Below are 22,806 nucleotides of genomic sequence, written 5' to 3' on the forward strand. Positions count from 1 at the left end.
GACCTTTTTTTTGTTTTTACATTTTCAGCCATTGGAGATTAAGCAAATGAATTTTCTCTCAGAAGTTTAAAAAAGGCAGAAGAGTTTCTTCCTAGCTGACTGACTGAACAGATCTCAGAGGGACTCCCTTCACACATGAAATTTGGTAGGAATCTGAGCCTGGTGACCTGGGTGGGAAAGGGTGAAGTGTATGCTCTGTGCCAAGATCAATTCAGACTGATGTGAATAAGCTACTTCTGCGACTGTGTCAACTTTTGCTGCCTATGTTTAACATTGTACTCATCTCTAGATGTGTCGTGGGCCTCCTAGTTCGACAACAGGGATCATTCAAGCATGTGATTCTATAAAAGATCCAGTATTGTTTAAACTAAGATGACTAAGTATACTAAGACAACTTGATGAGACATTCCACCAGCAGAAGAGATATTACTGTGAGCATTGACATTACCCTCTAGTGCACCAGTTGTCACAATTAACTTATACATTCTTGGCTACCATCACCTTACTCATTAATGGATGTGAATACTTTATTAAGATATGAACCCTTCAATGAGCCCGCTAATAAGAACACTAGACTCTTGGTGTGAGTCTCCTAATGGGGACATAAATACACCTCTATTCATGAGTATTTCATAATTTTAGGGATACTTTCACTGCATTTAATGTATTCTTGTGACATCAAGTTGCTTGCTATGAGATTCGTCTTCTGTGCGGAGTACCCTCTGCTGTGAATGAACAGGTCAGCACTTAGTTCATATAGAATAATGATTCAGTGCACAATGCCTCCACTGCCACTTGCAATAGTATAGGTCATATTTCAACAATAATGCCTCCTTGGAGCAATCATTACATTAGCACAGAGCATCAACTAAGTTTTCTGTCCACCAGTCCCTTACACTCCTCTGCGGTATCACTCTGGTGTGCTATGCATTTCAGGGCTTTGCAACACTTGTATATCATTGTCCCCCATCTGTATTTACATTCCTCAGTATCCCAGATCGGCTATGTAATCCCAAATTCTGTGAAATGCTGGACACTTTGCAATGACATGCCAGGACTGGATCCTATCATTAACACCCACAGGGGCAGCCCTGTACACCTGAACCAGGGGCAATCAGTGTTTTGTCCAAACAGCGGTTCAAGGTATTGAAAAATTTCAAACAAATAGTGACAATACATGTGCACATATAGAAACGTGAAAATCAGAAAATCAGAAAAACTAAGAAAAGGCCCTTATAGGAAATATTTTAAGAAGTTATACAAAATGTATTCAATTTATAGAAAAAAACGAATTTATAACATTGCGCTCAGGAGTATTTGCTGGTACACAAAACATTTGTTATACATTACAAAACCAGACAAGTGGCAAACAGAAGGAATTATATAGAAAAAGCAGTTCCAGAACAACACTGAAACAACAAGAACAATACAATGCGTCCTTCATCAATTGCGCACACAGTTGCGTCGACGGCGTTTCGACCTTTGTCATAATACATGGTCATCATCAGGATATAAATTTTGCTGAGCATCCAAAAGAAATCTATAAAATAGAAAGGTGATATACAAATAGATATGAATTTATAAAATTACATATTTCCAAAGGGCAAAAAATAGGAATCAAAAAAACAAAAATTAAATTTATTGAAAGGAAATCTCAAAGAATTAGAGACCAGAAAACCCAAGAAGAGTCTCATTAGCTTTAGAAAGAAAGAAAGAGACTACCAACACACCAATGTGTAAAAACGATAACATGTCATTGAAGACAAAAGGGAAGAAAAAAGGTAGCCATTTCTACCCAGAGTTGAGATGGGGGAGTGTTTGCTATTTTTCTCATTGACAACTTTGAACAAAGGTTTATTTACAACTCTAACAAAAATCCATATTTTATTAGCGTAAGGCATTGGCGACGCTATATCAACGATTTTTTTCATTCGGACTTGAACTAGTTGTGAATTGACTGAATTTTTGAGTTGGCTTAATTCCGGTTCTTCTGATTTGAAGTTCACTTCACATTCAAGAAATAGCCAAATTGATTTTTTAGACTTGACGATATTTCCTTACGATGGTGGATTACCAACGAAATTATTCACTAAATCCACTGCTCGCAATACATTGCTTAAATACTCAAGTAACCACCCAAGAGGCCTAAGGGATGGCCTGCCCTTTGGGTAGTTTTTATGTATTCGGAGAAATTATTTTTTCAGGGGTGACTATTTTCAAGAGGCAGGTAAATTAGCTGAGAAATTAAGCAAACATGGATACCTAAGGAAATTGATCAAGAGGTGCATGAAGATAGCATGGTACAATCACCATGAATTCTCGCTTACTCCCAAAGTGAGGAAACAAACCAAGAGGATACCTTGTGTAACTACCTTTGGCACGCAAAGTAATCGCATTTCTGCAATTATTAATAAACATTGGCCATTGGTGATGTCAACAGGAATCACGTATGAACAGCCACTCTTTTCATATAAAAGAGGAAAAAATTGAGAGATCATTTAGTTCGTGCAACATTGCCCTGTCATGAACCCGAGAGTTTAACAACCATCTTGCGGCTTAACAAAATTGTGGGACATTATAAATGTGGTGGATGTCTCATGTGTGATTCAAGCCTCAACACTAAACAATTTATTCATGAAAACATCTGTCATGATTTGCGGGATTATTCCAATTGCAACACTCAGAATGTGATGTATGCAATTTGGTGCCCTTGTGATCTTATTTATGTTGGGCAGACAACACAGAAAATCAAGTTACGTCTGGGCCAACACAAGAGTCGCATTCGATGTAAAACAGAGAATGCTCCTCTAGTGGCACATTACTTGGAATTGAATCATGTGCCCTCTGATATGCGGTGGCAGGTCATTGAGGTTATACATACCCCCCGCGTGGCGGAAATATCTCCAATATCTTGAACAAAACTGAGTGTCGTTGGATCCTTCGTTGTGATAGTACCAACAAGGGCCTTAACAAAATGGGGAATGCCATTCGGTAACTTTCGGCTAAAAACCAGGGAACTTGATCTGTTAAAGGGGGGCGTGGCTATTGAGCGTCAAGATGGCGGTCGCACCTTAGGGGTGCTCCGGACCCCTCCGTCATCCGCTCTACCATCCGCCGCCATCGGGAACATTTAATACCCTGTGCCCCATTCCTGGATGCCTGCGGGCCTTTGCAGCTCCTTTTGAGTCATGGGGCACTGAATTAGGAGCGAATAGGGCTCATCCTTTCACCCGGACGCGCCGGACCAAGATCCTCAAGATGGCGGCCGTGGCTGTGCGGTATCCAGATACTCTGCTGGTCCGCTGTCTGTGACCGGTCCCGTTTGACTGCGGGGGTAGCTCCTTGCGATGCGGACCCCCCTCTGTCCAGGGCGGCGCCATGTCAGTGACCTTGCGCAGCTGAGGAGAGACACTGAAGGCCTGGCGCTGCTGTCCCGCGCTGATCGGCTCCCCTGAGGCGGAGCTGGAGTGTGCGCGGTGCCGCGGCTCCGAGAGGGGTCCCTGTGGTACTCCGGAGTGCCCTGCTGAATCCTTCCTGTTGCCCGGCCTGAGGAGTGCGGAGTAGTGGGACATCCTCCAACAAGTGGTTTGCTGGTGCCGGTGAGTCTAGGTTGGTCCTGGTGCTCTCGGTGGCCCTGTCGGCCTTGTTTCAGCTTGACTGCTTTGATGCTGCGGCTCGGCGGGGACACGGCCTGCGGGGTGGGGTGATCCCCTGTTGCTCCTGTGGCCTTGCCCTGTGTCTGCTGCGTGCCCTTTGGCCGGCGGCGCCCTCCCACCACCCCCTGCTATCTGGACCGGTGTCACCGGTGTGGAGAGACTACACCTGCAGGGCTGCTGACCAGGGAGGTGGCCGTCTGACATCAAAAAGGCCCAAACTGGTCGTCGCCAGTGCTGGGAACTGCCGCAGGGGGTGAGATGTTCTTTGGTCGCCCCCGGCTCTGGGTGGACGTCGCTTACTCTAGGGGCCCTGCCTGAGTCCACGTGAAGAGGCCCCGTCTGACCCCCGCTGGGCCCTACGGCCTGGGTTGCTGCTGCTGGTGCTGCCGGTCGTTGGCTGCTGGAGGGCGCAATCCTGTGAACAGGCCTGCAGTTAAGGAGTGGGGGTGCAGTGGTGTCTGGTCTGGGGGTGTGGGTCGGCTGTTAATCAGTTGGCTGGTGTGGCTCCTCCCCCCCTTCTTCCCCGCACCACTCCTGGCATGCCGCCCAGGACTTGATGGTGGGAGGAGCTGGCTCCTTCCGAGTGGCGATGGTGGCGGCGTAGCCCGCTGGGCTTATCCTCCTGGACCTGGGGAGTGGGTGTGAGCGCTTCAGCCACCATTTCGGGCGGCGGTGTCCCACGGTGGTTGTAGACAGAGGTCCGGTGGCTTCCGTGGGGCTGCAAATATTTTCACGTGAAGCAGGACTTGTGGGGCCCCCAATCCCTCCTTGGGCCGCCAACACATACCTGGGGGCAACGGCGCGCATCCACCCCCCCTCTCCCGTCCGGGACCCAGTGCCCTTCCTGAATCTCCTCATCTGCTGTGTTTCCTGCCCTGGCGGACTGTTCTGTGGCTCTAGTGGAAGGGGTCTAGCCTGTGGCCCTTGATCACGACCCTTTCTTCCGGCTCCTCTGCGCTGGCTGCACCTCTTGGGAGGCGGACTGGGCTGTCCCGGGTCCTCACATCAGCTGCCTGCACTTCACGGCTCCCTGGGTCGACTCCGTTGCTTCATCGGCCTTCCAGTGTGGGGTCCTTGAGAACCCGTCCCTCCCCGGGGGCCGATCATGGGTAGAACAGACAGATCAACGAAAGTCCCTGCCACCCAGACAAAAATGGACCGCTTCATCACCCCGGAAGGGGGGGGCTACTGGGGGAGGGGCTGGGCAGGAGGCTCCTCTTTCCGCTGAACTGGCCGCCATCCTTCAAGCCATCCACACGTCCCAGACCTCAGCGGAGGGTAAAATCGCAGAAGTGAGAGTGAACATGACTTTCATCAGGCAGGATCTTCCCAACGCGTATGTCCGGATTAAATAAACTTAGTGCAGGATCTCCTCTGCGGAAGATTATGTGCAGCAACTTAAGGGGCAGGTGGCCCGTCTTCAGTCTCATACTCAGGAGTTGCACCGCCGGGTGGAGGACGCTGAAAACAGGTCCAGACGCAACAACCTCCGCCTGGTGGGCTTCCTGGAGGGAGTGGAACAGGGTCGTACGGTGGACTTTCTGGAGAGGTGGCTGAGGTTGTGGGTCCCTGGAGGATCCCTATCCCCTTGGTTTGCAACCGAGCGGGCTCACCAGTCCCTGGCCCCCAAACCAATGCCGGGTGCTCCTCCCCACCCGATCATAATGCAGGTTCACAACTTCAAGGATCGAGACATCATCTTGTCTGAAGCTCGCTCGCAACAACGGCTCTTCCACGAAAACTGTGCCATTATGATCTTCCCAGACTACACCAGTGAGGTCCAGGGCTAGCGTCGCTCCTTTGAAGAGGTCAAGCAAAAGTTGTGGGCACTTAACATTCAGTATCGGCTCCTCTTTCCGTCTCGCCTGCGGGTAGTATTTGCGAACAAGATACTGTTTTTCGACAGCCCGGCGGAGGCTTGGACTTGGGCAACGGAAGAGCGCCCTCTGCAGGCTGATGGTTGCGTCCTGGGCGAGGGGGATGCAGGGGGCAGGCTCGGCCGCTCGTCTCCCTCTGCTCCTCAGCCTCCACGTAATCAATCCCACAGGCGCCGTGACTCGAGGCGGTCCTGCTGGGACTCCCCGCCGGGTCACTCATAACAGCCACCCCAGGTTGAAGAGGGAGTGCTGACGGCAAAGATGCTGCATCCCGGCCGGACACGGGCCTCTCCTGTAGCCCGATGCTTTGAATGACCCTGCTTGAGCCGGTCTCTGCCCCCCGGGCCTAGCTCCGTGGCCTAGCTCCGTGGCTCAGATCTGTTCCTAACTTCCCGATGGTCTTTCTTAACATGCATCCGATAACGAGGAGGGGTCCTCCATGCTTCCCCATTCCCAGGCGTTTTAGTTTGGTTGTTCGCCCTGTGTACTAGGGTTTTGTTTATTGGGGGGTCGACAGATGCTTCTGTTCCTGAAGTGTAGGGTGGGGGTGAGGGTATGGGGGGGTTTGGGAAAGTTTTTCCCTGTACGTTGTTAGGCTTTTTGTTGGTTTTTGTTTCAGCTACCATGGAATGACATGTTACCAGTGGGAGGGATGCGTGTGCCCCCGAAGCAAGTGAACGCACACACCACCGCGGGCTCCCAAGCGCGTTTGTACACCCAAAGCCACACACTCAGCCTAGACCACGAAAATGCCTACCATGATAGATAACACTTCCCCTATGGCATCTCTCCATGTGTTGTCGTGGAATGTCAATGGCGTGTAGGACTCGCACAAACGCACAGCGGTTCTAAGGTATGCGCAACGTCTCCACATAGATATCCTCATGCTTCAAGAAACGCATCTCTTAGGTAACTGATGCCCCTTCTTAGAGCGCTATGGCTTTGATAGGGTATGGCACTCCGGCTTCTCTAGGGGCTCACGAGGGGTTGCCATCCTCCTGAAGTGTACACTGCCCTTTGTCGTCTCCCAAGTGGTACATGATCCTCAGGGCGCATCTGTGACAATTTGCGGATCGCTGGCTGGTTCCCCTCTCACTCTCATGTCAATATATTCCCCCCTCCATGCTTGCGCCCACACATGCACACACTGCTGCCCTGCTACATAATGTGCCCGCTGGCAACATGGTCATTGCGGGTGACATTAATGCAGTTTTAGCCCTTGCCCTCAACACAACGGGACCTCCATCCGCCGCCCGGGTGGCGAGTGCGAAACAACTGAAAAATTGGTCTGAGTCCCTGGGGCTCTGCGATTCATGGCGCACATGGCACCCAATCGGCACCCGATTTACACATAGCTCCGCGGCTCACCATACCCAAGCGCGCATAGATGCGGTCTTTGTCCCAGCGCCCAACTGTTCTACTATTCTTGAAGTCTGCATCCTGCTCAGAGGCATTTCCGACCATTCCCTGATTCTCCTTAGCACAGGGGCCCCCCCTCCCTCGGCCCGCCAAACATGGAGGATGAATGCTTGGTTTCTCCAGGATAAAGACTTCAAGCAGGCGGTAGGGAACGAGCGTAAAAAATATTTTGCTACCAACGAGGGCTCAGTAGCCTCCCTGGGCACCCTATGGGAGGCAGGGAAGGCGACCATACGAGGTATTGCAAAGCGGCAGCTTAAGATCCAGAGGGAATCACAGTTGCAGGAGTTCTCTTCCAAGGAAGCGCAGGTGCTTCGCTTGGAACAGCTATTATCCACGATTGGCCACATATCCCAGGGCGAATCATATCATCTCAGAGGTAGCTGATGCAGCTGGAGCAGTGCAATGTGCTCCTGTGGCAATGGCAAATACCTCTGCTGCATACTACTGCAGTCTGTACACAGCACACACCCCGTCCGTTGTAGCTCTCCTTGACCGGGGTAAGGTGTACCTTCCTAGGCTGGAACCAGCCGCTTAGAAGGACCTAGAGCGCCCCATCTCCTTGAAAGAAATTGAAGAGGCGATCACCCTGGTCTCCCCGGGTAGGACCCTGGGTCCAGATGGCCTTCCGCAGGAGTACTATGGGGCATACCGAGGCACCCTAGTGCCCCACCTGGCCAGCTTATTCAAAGAAGCCGTGGAGAGAGGTTCCTTTCTGCCGGAAACGGATATTGCCACCATCGTGGTTCTCCCGAAATCCCAGCCTCCCTCCCGAATGTGTGCAGAGTATCGCCCCATATCCCTCCTCAACACCGAAATTAAGCTATTCGCCACCATTCTGGCCCAACGACTGAAACCCTACTTGGCCTTACTGGTGCACCCGGACCAATGCGGGTTCATGCCTCAGTGTGGGACCCGCCACTGCCTCCGAAGGCTGCAGCTAGCTCTGGCACACCGGCACCTGCTTACCCCATACCTGGCACTCCTGTCCAAAGACTTCGAAAAAGCATTTGATTCGGTGGACTGGACATACCTACAGGGCGTGCTGAACGAGATGGGGTTCGGGCCCCACTTCCGTTCTCTGGTGCATGTCCTGTATGCTCACCCGAGAGCACGAGTACTGGTCAACGGGGTACTGTCGGAGGACTTCCCCATTGCCAGGGACACTAGGCAGGGATGTCCCCTCTCTCCTTTGCTGTTCGCCCTAGCGATATAGCCCTTGGCGTCCCTGGTGCGGGCTGAAGACTGCCTCCATGGATGGGAGTGACCCAATACTGAAACGGGCAAGATCGCACTATACGTGGACGATGTCCTTGTCTTCCTGTCCGACCTGGACTCCTCTGGGCCACATTGCCTCCAGATCTTGCACTCTTTCGAGCAGGCCTCAGGGCTGCAGCTAAATCCCGGGAAATCAGTGCTGGTCCCCATGCATCTCTCTAGAGAGTGCTTTGATTGGCAGTCTACCATACCACTCCGGAGGCAGTCCTTTAAATATCTGGGAATTTGGATTACCCTTCTTCCCGAGCTGGGCTGGTCCCTCAATGTGGCCCGTTGGTTAAGAAGGCCAAGGATGACCTCCTTAAATGGAAAGCGCTGCCTCTGAACCCCCTGGGGAGTGTGGCACTGTGTAAAATGATGATCCTCCCCAGGTTCCTCTACGTCCTACAGAATACCTCCTTCTGTTTCCCCAGTACTTGGTTCTGGGAACTGGACAGTCACCAAGTTTCTCTGTCTGTTTGCTAGGTTCTCTCCTACGATGGCGGTATGGGGATGACGCACTTGTATTTGAATTTCTTGGCGGTACGTCTCCTGGTAATCCACGATTGGTTCAACGGGGGCTGGTCGGACCCAGCCTACAGGCTTGAACTGACTGAACTGGGACTCGCGAACTTCCAAGCCATGATGTATGGGGGCCCATTCCAACCCGACTGCCTGATGTGACGCGCTCTGTGTTGTTGGCTTGGCAGGCCTAGCTCCGTCAGACTAGATGGACGGGGAAGTTGACCCAATGTACTCCTCTCTGGCATGGGGCTTGGCTCCGGGAGGTTAGTGGACTGCAGGGGTTTAAAACTTGGGACCTTATTGGCATCTCCAAGCTAGGGGACATATGGGTCAAGGGCCACCGGCTGTCCTTACAGGAGCTTCAAACTCGCTACTCACTGCACTCAGTTTTATAAATACTTGCAGTTGAGACATGCCCTCCACATGCAGAATACGGATGACAAGAGGCTCCCCGAATGTAGCCCCTTTAAGGCTCAGACGATGCTGGGAAACTTGGGTAAGGGGGGTCTCCTGCATGTACGGCACTCTAGTTAACACCCCACATCCCTAGATAGGTTGAGGGATCAATGGGTGGATTGGGTGGGCCCCCTTGACTAGGTGGACTGGCGAGAAGCCCTTATGGCCCCCAGAACAGTCACCGTCTCCGCTAAACTCAAGCTGATTCAGTCTACTACTTACACGCTGCTTACCTCACCCCCCTGAGACTGAATCGAGCGGGTTTGCGCCCAGATGGGTCATGTGCGAGATGTAATCATGCCCCGGCCGACTTCCTCCACATGGTTTGGTTGTGCCCCTGCTTAGGACAGTTCTGGGGATCTATTGAAGTGGAGCTAACGGAGGTACTGGGCTGGGAGGTTCCTCATAATCCACGTCACTCTTTGCTGGGGATCACTGATGGGCTGGACGGGTCCAGGAGTGACAAGTTATTTTTTAATACAGCTATGATGGTGGCCAAGTGGGATATAGCGGCGGCCTGGAAAAGCCCTGACCCACCAGCCCTAGAGAGGTGGCGAAGAGGGGTGGACTGGTGCGCGACCCAGGAGAAAGCCCTTTACAAAGCCATGGGGTGCGTTAATAAATACCGCAGAGTGTGGGGTAAGTGGTTGGGGAATGTGGAGGGTCCTGATTAATGTGGTTTCAATTCAAGTCTATGTCATTTTTATGGGGTTTGGGTTTGTTACATTGCTTTTGCGAATGGACTCAAACTTGTGATTTCCGTGTATTGGCTGAATTGTTTTATGTGCTTTAAAATCAATAAAAATTTGCTTATCAAAAAAAAAACAGGGAACTCTCTGAGGGTACATTATATTATATAATATTATCTTATATTATTCTGTACCTGAGTTATCTGTAACTAAGTGGAGTTCATGTTACACTCCCCCATCTTAACTCTGGGTAGAAATGGCTACCTTTTTTCTTCCCTTTTGTCTTCACTGACGTTTTATCGTTTTTACACATTGGTGTGTTGGTAGTTTCTTTCTTTTTTTCTTTCTTTCTTTCTTTCTTTCTTTCTTTCTTTCTTTCTTTCTTTCTTTCTTTCTTTCTTTCGTTCTTTCTAAGGCTAATGAGACTCTTCTTGGGTTTTCTGGTCACTAATTCTTTGAGATTTCCTTTCAATAAATTCAATGTTTGGATTTTTGTTTTTTTGATTCCTATTTTTTGCCCTTCGGAAATATGTAATTTATTAAATTCATATCTATTTGTATGTCACCTTTGTATTTTAGAGATTTCTTTTGGATGCTCAGAAAAATGTATGTCCTGATGATGACCATGTATTAATGACAAAGGTTGAAACGCCATTGACGCAACTTTGGCCGCAATTAATAAAGGATGCATTGTCTTGTTCTTGTTGTTTCAGTGTTGTTCTGGAACTGCTTTTTCTATGTAATTCCTTCTGTTTGCCACTTCTATGGTTTTGTATTGTATAACAAATGTTATGTGTAACAGCAAATACTCCTGAGCACAATGTTATAAATTCGTTTTATATTAAATACATTTTATATAACTTCTTAAAATATTTCCTATAAGGGCCTCTTCTTAGTTTTTCTGATTTTCACTTTTCTATGTGTGCACATGTATTGTCACTGTTCGTTTGTAAAAATGTTAATTTTTCAATACCTTGAACCGCTGTTTGGAGGACCAGATCCTAGGTTGCTGATGTTGGATACCTGCAGACTTATCCCCAGCGAAGGGTAACATCTCGAGGGCGAAAAAAACGAGATGGAGCGACTAAATGAGTTGGGGCCCCTGGGGTGATTGTGGGTTAGCATCTTTATTAATTAGATAGATAATATGAAACGGCTTTGTTGCTGAGTTCTCATAGAGCCAAGCTTTGTGTGTCACAATACTCTCGTACAGTCTCCCTCTATGGTTTGCTACCTCTTCAGAGACAAGATATATTTGCCCAATAATCCCTGTTAAGAGTATGGGTGAAAGCTCTATATACAACAACTATTAGGCAGTGTTATTCTCTGCCCAAGAGCCAGAATATACTGTCTTCTGCTCACTCATGGGGCTATCCCCCCTCTTCAACCACACAACAATCACACTGTTACTCTTCACCTCACAACAGGTATATTGCACATGAACATTGTGAATACCACTGAATCAAGAGTTATACCAGAGCTTACAGAATCATAGGACTCACTGATACATTATCATCTTAGTGAGTAAAGGTACATGTTATTTTTAATATATTTTGTGCAGACTGCATTTTATTAATGACTGTGTTACATACGACTTTAGTTCGCTCAGGATTTATCTTTTTTTCCCAGCAGGAATCAAGGAAGAGGTTCTACAATACACCACACGTTCGCTATATTCCCTGGCTCTGATGAAAGCGCTCTAGCTCCCTGCCAGTAAAATATGTCAGCCTTCATTACTTAAGGTCTATACATCTCAATAGTATTTGATAACTGCCAAACAATGTGTAAATAAACAGAAGAGCACATCCCCATTGACACATCATTTTCCATCCCACTGACTGCTCATCATACTCACATACTAAAGAGGACAAAGACACACTGAGTCAAGATGTAACCAATGGACCAGACATCATGGAACAAGGCAAAGTGACCTGGGGTGCATGTGGGTGGGTGGTCACTTTTGACAGACACAACAGTGTTACATACACTGCCAATACTTACCCTCCCCTTTAATGATCTAGGGAACATAGCAACACTGAGAAGCTGCATAGGGCACATCAATGCTCGTACCACCACAGGTACCACGGATTCCAGCACAGAAGCCGAGACAATCTCACATACAGTTCCAGGGTGGAATCACAAGCATCCGATGCATATATAGTTAGATATAAATTGGCAAATTATGCCCACCTAACACCACTGAACATACATTTGTATGGTCAATTTGGGTGTAATAGTATCAACATATTTTAACACTAACTGGATTGAGTGTGAGGCACATGATCACAAGAATAATGGCGTAAGGCATTATTGATGTCATCAAAGGGTTTCTAGGTTAAAGGGTTACCATAATAAAATGTTTAAAATAACCTCAACAGAAACTTTAAACAAGCCCAAACCCTAAAGAAAAAGTTACTAACTTTAACCATTTTTCTGCCGGAGGCTCTATCTACAATACACACAGACCCCTCACCTTCAAATGTCCCAGATGCCGGTCTGGATTTGGACACTTCTCACACAGTTTTCTGAACCAAGTAGAGGGCGCTAGCTCAATGTCAACACTGAAAGTAGTATCCCAGTGACAGCCTCTGAGTCTTATAGAGCCCACCTTTGTGCCCTGAAGTCAGTTTTTGTTTGCTTTTAATACCATGCCTTTTGAGGCAGGGATGAGATAATAGTTTGCATGAAAAGGTGCAAGTCAACAACTAAACAGGCATATTTTTTAAATAATAATTGGAAGGAAGGAAGAGTCAGTGAGAAATCTGCATGAAGATTCTCCAGGTATCCACCAGAAAGATGGTTACCTAAGGTGAGTGACTTTTTCTGATGGATACTTCTACCTGGAGATCCCTCACCTTTGAACAGATTAAAATTCATTTTCAAGCTATACCATCCTAGAAGGTGGCCCTGAAGGAGAATTCAAAAAAGGAAATTCTGTAAACTGAAAGGGTGAGGTAGTCATCCCTTATTTCATTTTTTTGTCCTCATACTGCCAATACTCTTGTTAGGATTCCTCCCATCTCTCCATACCAACCTGTACCAACCCTAGGAGGAAATGGAGAGAGCAGAGCTTCCCTACTCAGATAATACTATTTCCTTTCCCGTCTTCTGTTCACTTTAGGGGCCCCAGACTGTTACTAAGGAGGCCAGGACCAAAAACGTGAAAGTTTGGCTTAATCATAAGACTCACTTACCTTCTCCGTCCAATCCAACAATGCAGACAGAATCCTATCTTTACTTCTTTGGTCACACGCCATGTCTGATTCACTGGTGTAAATGATGTTCTTTAAACATTCAGCAAAAGTTGGGTGAGTTTCTGATTTCCACATCCTACATATTTCTTGTCTCTCTAAAATTATCACATAGAACGTAATGGTAGTCATCCCTTCTAACCTCTGAATCCAGACAACAGTGTTTTGCGAAGGTATAGAGGGAAGCCCATGTTGACACTTTAAAATGTCTACCACTGGCACGCCTCTAGACAAGGCTGAAGTGAAAGACTTTGTCCCTGTGGAATGGGCCTTCATTCCCTCAGGTGGTGCTTTCTATGTGAGTGTGCAGCCAAACTTGGTGCACAGTATAATCCAATGGGACTGATTTCTCTTCTGGACCTCCTTGTCTTTACTGTTGGCCGTGTACCTGTCAAAGAGGGGGTCGACATGATCTCCTTCATCCTGCTAATGCAATAGAGTACTGCATGCCTAGAGGCCAACCTATGCAACCACTTCTCCTCCTCTTTGGTAGGGTGGTGAATAGAAAGTGGGCAAGGTGACTGATTGCCCTTGATGGATTGAAGATACCAGCTTAGGAAGGAAAGACGCCTTAGCAATATAAGCTTGTCCTGGAAGAAGCATGTGAAGGGAGGATGAACATTAAAAGCCTGCAGCTCACTAACACAATGAGAGGAGGTCATCACAACTAAAAATAGTGGGCTTGATTTAGAGTCTGGCAGATGGGTTACTCCGAAACAAACTTGGTGGATATCCCATCTGACATATCACAAGTGCCATAGGACATGATAGGGCTGGCGGGATATCGGTCACATTTGTGATGGAGTAACCCATCCACCAATCTATAAATTAGGCAGACAGTCTTTAAAGTGAGTAACCTCCACCATCCATTATGCAGGGGCTCAAACAGAGCAACCATTAAGCCAGTCAACAGTAAAATCATGTCATATTGTGGTATGTCGAGAGGAACTCACAGAAACAAATTTGTCAAAACTTTCAAGAATTTGGCAATTACATGTGATTTGAACAAGGAAGGTTAATCTGGGAGGCGTAAATCAATCCAAAGAGAACCACCACAAATTAGTAATGAGGGGAGCCCACCACAAAATGCTGGTACTTCCTCTGTGAACGCAGGATTAATATATAAGCGCACACGTCATGCACATCAATGAACACCATCCTCCCGTATCCAGCGCTAACAAAACATGAAATAAGTACACCATCCTTTACTTCTCCTTGTGCAGGTACCAGTTCAAGAGTCTGAGGTCTGGATTAGACGAAGACCACCAGCCGTCTTGGGAACCAGAAGTACAGAGTTGCACCTCTGCCCACTTTCATGCTCTGGCACCAATTCCACTGCTCCTTTCCGAAGCAGAGCTGCCACCTCCAGCTGCAGGATCAATAGATGGTCTCCTAAAGAAAGAGAGTGTTGAAGACAGATGTTGGGGGAGTTGCTACTTGAAGGGCAGGCTATCCCCCTTTTCTGTGATTTGCAGGACCCACTGGTCCAAAGTAGTGGCATTCCAGGCTCTTGGAAAAGAGGATACTTGCCCTCTCACTGGCCTCACATGCTTCTTCACAGAAGAACTACTGTGGCTTCACTGGTGGTGCAGTGGAGGAGGAATAATGCTGGATCTGACGGGTGCGTCCCTTGCCCCTATACTGTCAGATGAGGGGAGATGAGGGGATTCTGCTTCTGTCGGCCAGTGCAGAATTGCTACATCTGAACTGTAAGCCTCTACCCAAGGCTTTCTGTCCCTGAAAGGAACGAAAATCCTTTGTTGACAATTGAATCCCTAGAGATATAGCTGTGGCTCGACATTCTTTAAAGCGTCAAAGCACTGCATCTGCATTTTGATAGAAAATCTGCTCCTTGCCAAAGGACATATCCATGAGTGTATTCTTCACCTCTGCAGAGATTCCAGTAGAGCACTGCCTGGCATGTTTCCTTGGGGTAACAGAAACGTTATGCTCCAGGTGACAGAAGTCCACTGTGTCCAGACACACTCTGATGATGCAGCAGAAATTGTCCTGTCCATCTCGGACTATAGTGCAATTGCTCCTGAGGTGTTCAAGTAGACTGGCTATCACCAACCCAGCCATATCCCAAAAGGCATTGGAGTAGCGTAACAGAAGACAAGCAGTGTTCAGTGAGTGTAATGCTAAGCTGCCTGGCAGAAAAGTATTTTTCACCTTCCAGTATTTTTTGACTGGAATGGGTAGGGAAAACTCCCACGTTCAGCTTAGTAGTGGAGAAGGCTTGGACCACCGAACTTTCTGGCGAGGGATGGACGCATAAGAAGGCCAGGTCTCCAGGAGACAGTTTATAGGGTCATGATACAGTCTGGTTTACGGCTAGGTATGATGCTGGTTTCGATCACAGATCATTTATCATTTCACCATTTCAATAAGGGCTTCGTCAAAGGGAAGTAGAGGCTCCACAGTGGTGGTGATTGACTGTAGGACATCAGTCAAGATGTTTGGTCGATATTCCACTGAGGACAGAGGGAATCCCAAAACCTCAGCTGCTTTCTTAAGCATGGCATGGAAGGTGATGTACCTGGGCTGGGTCAATCTCAATGTCAGTTGATTTATCCAACTTACCAGCATTCTGAAGGGACTTCAAAATCAAGGCACTAGAGGATGGTAAGGGGTCTGTGTCAGGGGTCTAGTTGAGGACTGCTGCTCTTAGTCTGATCCAAAGAGATCACATGTACTGTCCCAATATTGTCTTTTGGCAACTGAGCTTTCTCCCTGGAAATGCACTTCTTCTAAGAGATGCTGAACTTCTCTTCTAGATTTCATTCTCTTTACAGGATGTAAGACTGGTTCCTGAACAAGAAGTGATTGAGGATGCAGGGGTGCCACAGGCAGGCCATAGATGTTACTAGGAACAGTGTCAGAGGTGGCACCAGGGATGGCATTGTGATCAATGTCGATATGGGTATCTCTTATGAGAAGCCCAGCAAGGACCGAAGCTATATGGTGATTGGAAGAACATATACAGTGCTGAAAGCTGGAGTACAAGAGGAGACCCACTGGGTCCGTTGGGGCCATGAGGTGCACCAGAGAGAACTGCCACTCTCCTGAACATTGAGAAGCAAATCAATCACATTACATTCAATCACAATGAATTCAGCACCCATAATAGGTCAGAATTGTAACTAGTAATACATATCTAGTATATAGATCAAAAGCATCATAAGCCGTGTGTGTTTCCAAAATTCATTCCTTTATTTTTTTTTTCCACAGAAAAAACAAACATGGACACAACCAATGCGTTTCGCCCCACAACATTCGGGCTTCTTCAGGGTGCAAATTTTGAGGGCAATACATAGGGCCATTGTTCACAATTTATCCTTAGCACCATTCAAAGAAAAAAGTGTTTTCACATCTAGGGCCAAAGCTTGATAACCCCTGTGCACACCAGATTCAAATATTCTCTAAATGCATTCAAAATACTATGTTTCTGGAAGCAGTCATAAGGGCATGTCTCTATGGTAATTATTTAGAGTACCGGTTTGCTCCTGAGAAGTGCCAGTACTTCCCAATTAAATGTATTGCAGGATTGCAGAGAGTTTGGCACTCTCTGTGCCAAATTAAGGAAGTGCAGGTACTCAGTACTGGACAGTACCTGCCCCTCTAAAACCTTCAATGGTTCAAATACTTCCTGGAAAACATAACACAGACGTACATGATCAACAAAAATCTTTCTGCTTCCTCACCTAACCTACTAGGAGTACCACAAGGCTCTACCCTATCCCCCACTCTATTCAAACCTATATTTGGAACCACTTACTGATCTATTACAACAGGCGAACATCTCCTTCCACATGTACGCGGACGACAGCCAATTGTACATCAAGATCTCCTCCATTGAAGAGATAAAGACAATGAATCTAGTTGTCGAAAAGACCGTCCAATGGCTAACGACCAACTTCCTCAAGCTAAACTAAAAAAAAACTGAATTTCTTCTAATCTCCCCACCCAATAACAGCACGGTGACAAAGAAGTGGATCAAAATGAGCACTGCTCTGAACTGCACGCCAACTCTGGTAGACCCCACCTTATCACTTGGAATCACACTGGATAAGAACCTTCACATGCATAGTCATATCAACCTGTCGGCTAAAAACGCCCGGTTCCACCTCAGCTATCTCAGAAAAATGAAGCCATTTATCGAGAAATCGAACCTCAAAACCGCAGTTCAGTCCTTAGTCATCTTGAGGCTGGAATTCGGATGCACAACCCTCTCAGAGCTTCCCAAAATCTCTACCGCCCCTCTAAAAGCCAGTCTCAATGCCGCAGCAAGACTAATAACAGGATCTCGTAAATTTGACCACATATCACCACACCTGAAGGCACTCAACTGGCTACCCTATGAAGCTCGAATCCACCTAAAGATGGCTTGCATCACTCACAAGGCGCTACACCACAACACCCCCCAGTACCTAGCCCAAAAACGTACCTTATCGGGTGGAAACAGACATTCTAGGAGCGCAAACAATCTACTTCTGAAACCCTCACGTTTCAACAAGACTAAAACCTCTAACAGAGCATTTTCCGGATCGGCACCAAGAATATGGAATTCGCTTCCGCCTTACATCAGAAAAATCTCCTCTACCCCTCTCTTCAAAAGGGAAGCATAATTATTCTTGATGAGCAAATTCCTACCTTAAATCTATTCAATTACGACCACAGCCATACAACCTCCTAAATTCCTCTACTCTCGAGTTAATGAGACCGTGAAGCGAAGACCAACACAAACTCGATCCTGTTTTTATTGTTTCAGATCAATTCCCACTGCTTCTATGCACCCGGACCCTTTTCCTATATGCTACTACTTTTATGTTATGTTTTTTGTTTACATTGTTTTTCACTATAATGTTTTCACTGATACCCTACTTTGGGTCTGGTTCGCACTATAGAAAACTCTAAAAATAAATAAATAAATAAAATAAACTGCAGAGAAACACATACATTCACAGACAGCCAACTAGAATTACTTCCGGGAAGGGATGATACGCCTTGGTTGTGTCCATGTTTTTTTTTCTTCTGTGGAAACAAGAAATAAAGGAATTAATTTTGAGAACATACATGGCTTAAGATACTCTTGATCTGTATAGTAGATATGTATTACCAGTCAGATTTTTGACTAATTGTGGGTACTGAACCCAATGTGACTGAACGTAATGTGATTGATTTTCTTTGTGAATTTGTTCTTAATTAAGTGCTCCTCTCCCTATTCGCAACGTTTCATGTTTTTGGGGCATTTGAGACGGGTGGCCCAAGAGTGAGCATTTGTTCTTTAGGATCTATGCAGTGTATGGCAATAGCATAACATAACCATTTATCTTACTCTTTTGAACATGTCCAACATAGTCTGAACGAAGAAGGGTAGATCTGAACCCGGAGCTGGCAACTTGGGGTATGCCAGTGCCAATGTTACCTTTGGTACTGGAGGAGGCCGCATCAATGCTGGGTCTGGTCAAGCTGGCAAAGTATCAAGGGACAATGCCACTAACTCCAGCTCCAGGAAGGAGGGAGCGAGGGGCGAGGCCGGAGGAGCTGATTTACAGTTGGATTTTGACCTCCTGGAAGAAAAGGAGTATATTTCTTTTTTTGTGGCGTCTCCTCTTTTTCCTTGAACACTTTGAAGATGGAAAAGTGTGAGAATGGGACCTGGGTGTTGTTCTTGTTTTTGACCTAGATCTCAACCGTCTACAACCCCTACCGCCATCCCTGGTGCGGGCCATGAAAAGCTTGGTCTTCACTCTTTGATGACCTTGTAGTTCATGCAGAGGCAGAGGTCACATAACAAGAAGTTGAGTCTTGAGCCGAGACACAACAGTCATCACACTGCCGGTTGGTGATAGACATTTGCCCATCACACCTGCAGAAGAACTTAAACTATGACTTTTTTATTTGTGTCATATCCTTTGGACTGCACCAAAAACAATTGGGATAGCACATTTTGTTCACCTCAGAACTGAGGAGAGAAGCTCTTGACTCGCGTCGAAAGGGGGAAAAACAGAACTGACATCAACAAGTTGAGGTGTCATATGGCTGGGGTAACGTCACTGGGCTGCCACCTCCAGCGAAGATATGGAGCCAGTACCCGCCACCCGCCTTAGAGACCTGTGTGAGACGTTTCTGGATCCAGACTGGCAACTGGGATATTCAAAGAGGAGGAAACTGTCTGTAGAAGTATCCATCAGAAAATAATCCTACTGCTAACCATAAGCCAATCTTTACCTGCTGCATTGGGCATTCTTGGACCGACACAAGTCATCCCCTAAACAATTCGCTACATCCATCTGGCATTGACCTGTGTGATGTCCTTCACTATGTAACTGCAGATAGTGCAATAATGGTTCCACTTCACATGGCTGAGGAAAACTGTGAGAATTGAGTAGATGCCTTACCAAGTTATTTTAGAAGAGTACAGTTCAGAAATAACAGACTTGAAGGGAGACATCAAGTTCAGTTCAAGTTCAGTTCATAGAGACATCAAGGATATTGTTAATAAATCTCCAGCAATATATGATCAATAAAGCACAGTGAATGTTGGCCTTTACCTCCACTCCTCTCTTGATCACCTTGGCAGGCATCCCCGCGAGGGCAGCGATGTTGGCAGCGTGGCTGACAGTGGACACCCCTTCTTTCAGCTGATAGAAGAAGACAAGCTCTTCGCCATCTTGGCAGGTCTCAAGGGTCTTAGGGCAGATGGATAGGCATAAGTGTATATGCACAATAGGGAGTAGGGCATGACAGTGTGAGAAGACTAAGGTGAGATCTATGTGCACATACTCTAAAAAGTCTGTCCAAATCAGCTACAACGCAAGAGGAAGAACAAAAACATGTTTACCTGTAACTACGGTTCTCCAGCATCACTTATAGGAATTCACTTGCTTAAAACATTCAGCCGCCCTCAGTCTGAGGATTTGAGAATCCCCAATAGTCAATGTTTATATAGAAGTGCACACACATACTGAACACGAATGTCTAATAGAAAAGCTAGATTCCATGATGGACCTTGAAGGGATGGTTTCTGGATGGGCTTTGATAGGATGTTGTATAGGAGAACCTATGATGGTGATATTCCCAGTTCGGTTGACCTTTCTCTACTGTCACAATCCAGAAAAGAGCGGTCTACAAAGTGGAAAAAATATCTAAAACGAGCAAAGAAATCAGAGTGAAATACCAACGATGCTTAGCCTTACCTATTACAAGGAATAAGCCAGGTGAATCTATGAGGGAGCCAGTGACAAGAAGTCGTTTTCCACCACAGTTACTTAAATATTCCTGGTATTTTAGCGCATCCAGGGGTACAACTGTATGTTTTCTATTAGAAGGTGTCAGAGAACAAATGCCTCAGCAAAGAAATATTAGAACCTATTGGGACGAATCCGAACAGTGAAAAACTACAGGATGCTCTAAAATAAACTCTGGCAACAATGTTCTTCAATATAGCTGGAGCAAAGTGGGAGGCAGTACTGGACCTGGCTATGAATAGTGCTTGCAAGGAACATATGACAGTATAACTGACTGCTTCAAACAAAAGTGCCTGCGTATGCTTCCGATAAGCGATGGGAGCTGCGAATGCACGGCATATATACCGGGCAGGAGGAGCAAGGGAGTGATCATGAATATGTACAGATTTAATTCGTAAACAAGATAGGAGCCACGGCCCTCTCAGGAGGCCACTGCAGCTCCACACATTGCCCCAGCCAAGCTGCCAATGATAGTAACAATACAACTACTGACCATCTCACTCCTACAAGTGTGACAATTCGGACTATTTCAGGCCCCCCAAAGCTGTAAGAGTGGCTTGGGCGGCTGGTAGTAGCCCTTATTAATCTGAATCGATTTATTTATTAACTGATAATGTGGTCATCTCTAAATTAGCCAGACAGTGCCTCCTTGTGCCAGACTGTCACAAGCGCTGGTGTTGACAATTAAGTGCCACTGTCAGCACAGGAAACCACCTGCTCAAATTAGGCACAGGAGAATATCAATTGAACAAGAGCTTTCTACTGTCTCTTTTCCTGGGGAATGCAAATGAAAGTGCCAGTCTTGAAGAATCTCAGAATATCAATAATTGTCACAATAAAACTAGTGAACTGTTCAAAGGATTCAAGGTGAGAAGGAAGGCGAGCGAGAAGAAAAGTAGGAAACGCGTTACTTACCTGTAACAGCAGTTATCCAGTATTGGTGTCTTTCATAGATTCACATGCCTGAATCATTCCCCGTCGTCGAGACGGGAGCCTCCGGTACATAGAAAAGTAATGTCCTATAGACATTCATAGAGAAAAATAGGCCTAAGGGCCTCACCTTAGTAGCCTATCCTTGTCCTTATGTAAAAAGGACCAAACTCTCAGAGCCAGCCAATCAGCTATCACCTCCTTCTAGAACCTTCCTGACAGGAGCCTCAGTCTCTCAGATTTTCGTACACACCAACCTAGGTAGGCGTAATACAGTTAGAGAGAAACGTGAGTCCTTCCAGGGGAGGCGGGAGGGTTGCATGTGAATCTATGAAAGACACCAATACTGGATAACTGCTGTTACAGGTCGTTTCTTATCCAGTATTAGGGGTGTCTTTCATAGATTCACAAGCCTGAATCAGAGTCGTCAGCATACATTATGCACATTTCTGATGTAATCATGCTATATAGTCATTTTAGATAATACACATATTACCATGCGACTTTGAAACATTAGCATACATCAATATATCATAACAGCAAGAGATGTGCATACCAGGATGGCGGGATGTTGGAAGGCTCACCTCACTGGAATAGATGGCGAAGCACCGCCTGGCCCACTGCTGCATCCTTCATAAGTTCAGCATCCAGGCAGTAGTGTCTGGAGAAGGTGTGCGGTGACTTCCACGTCGCCGCTCTACATATGTCCAATATCGGCACTCCAGCGAACAGCGCTGCTGATGTGGACATCGCTCTGGTGGAATGCGCTTTAACATTAGCACTCAAAGGCCCTGTCATGGCAGAATGCTATCGCTGAGGAGATCCACCTTGAGATGCTCTGTTTCGTTAGAGGCATACCCATCCTTGGCCTACTGTAGGCCACAAATAGCTGTGATGACTTCCTAAGCTCTTTGTCTTGTCTATGTAAAACTTTAGACACCTTTTGAGGTCCAAGGAGTGTAGCGTCCTTTCTGCTGCGGTGGTAGGGTTTGCAAAGAAGGAACGTAGAACCATCGGTTCATTAAGGTGAAAGTCTGAAGGCACTTTCTGTATGAACTTGGGATTTGTCCTCAGCACCACCCTGTCCTGTTTGAACTGCATGAAGGGTTCCTGAATGGATAGAGCCTGTAGCTCGCTGACTCTCCTGGCAGATGTTAGAGCGAGCAGCAGAGCCGTCTTCCATGAGATGTACTTGATGGATGCTCGATGAATGGGCTCAAAAGGGTGCTTCATGAGTTGGTTGAGGACTAAATTGAGGTGCCATGTCGGTGGGACCCTTCTAGGTCTTGGGAAGGATCTATATAGTCCCTTTAGGAACTGCTTGATAAGTCTATTGGACCAAAGAGACGGTCCCTTGTAAGTCCTGGTGAATTGTGAAATGGCCGCCAAATGCACCTTTATGGATGCGTGCGCCAATCCTGACTGTGCCAAGTGCAGTAGATCTGTTCGGTGTGATATGGAGTGGTCTCAGGCCTTTCTCTAAACACCATATG

At 46.8% G+C, this 22,806-nt stretch overlaps 1 protein-coding gene across 1 annotated transcript in view; it reads right to left on the reverse strand.

The window, feature by feature from the left end:
- MSH5 (mutS homolog 5) overlaps positions 1-22,806 on the reverse strand; it is a 1,348,607-nt gene that overhangs the window by 132,998 nt on the left and 1,192,803 nt on the right. Inside the window, exon 23 of the mRNA XM_086920580.1 lies at positions 19,688-19,825. Coding sequence (XP_086776706.1) covers positions 19,688-19,825 — 138 coding nt within the window. The remainder of the gene's footprint in view (positions 1-19,687; positions 19,826-22,806) is intronic.

Source organism: Lissotriton vulgaris, chromosome 5 (genome assembly GCF_964263255.1).
Source record: "Lissotriton vulgaris chromosome 5, aLisVul1.2, whole genome shotgun sequence".
Lineage (NCBI taxonomy): Eukaryota > Metazoa > Chordata > Amphibia > Caudata > Salamandridae > Lissotriton > Lissotriton vulgaris.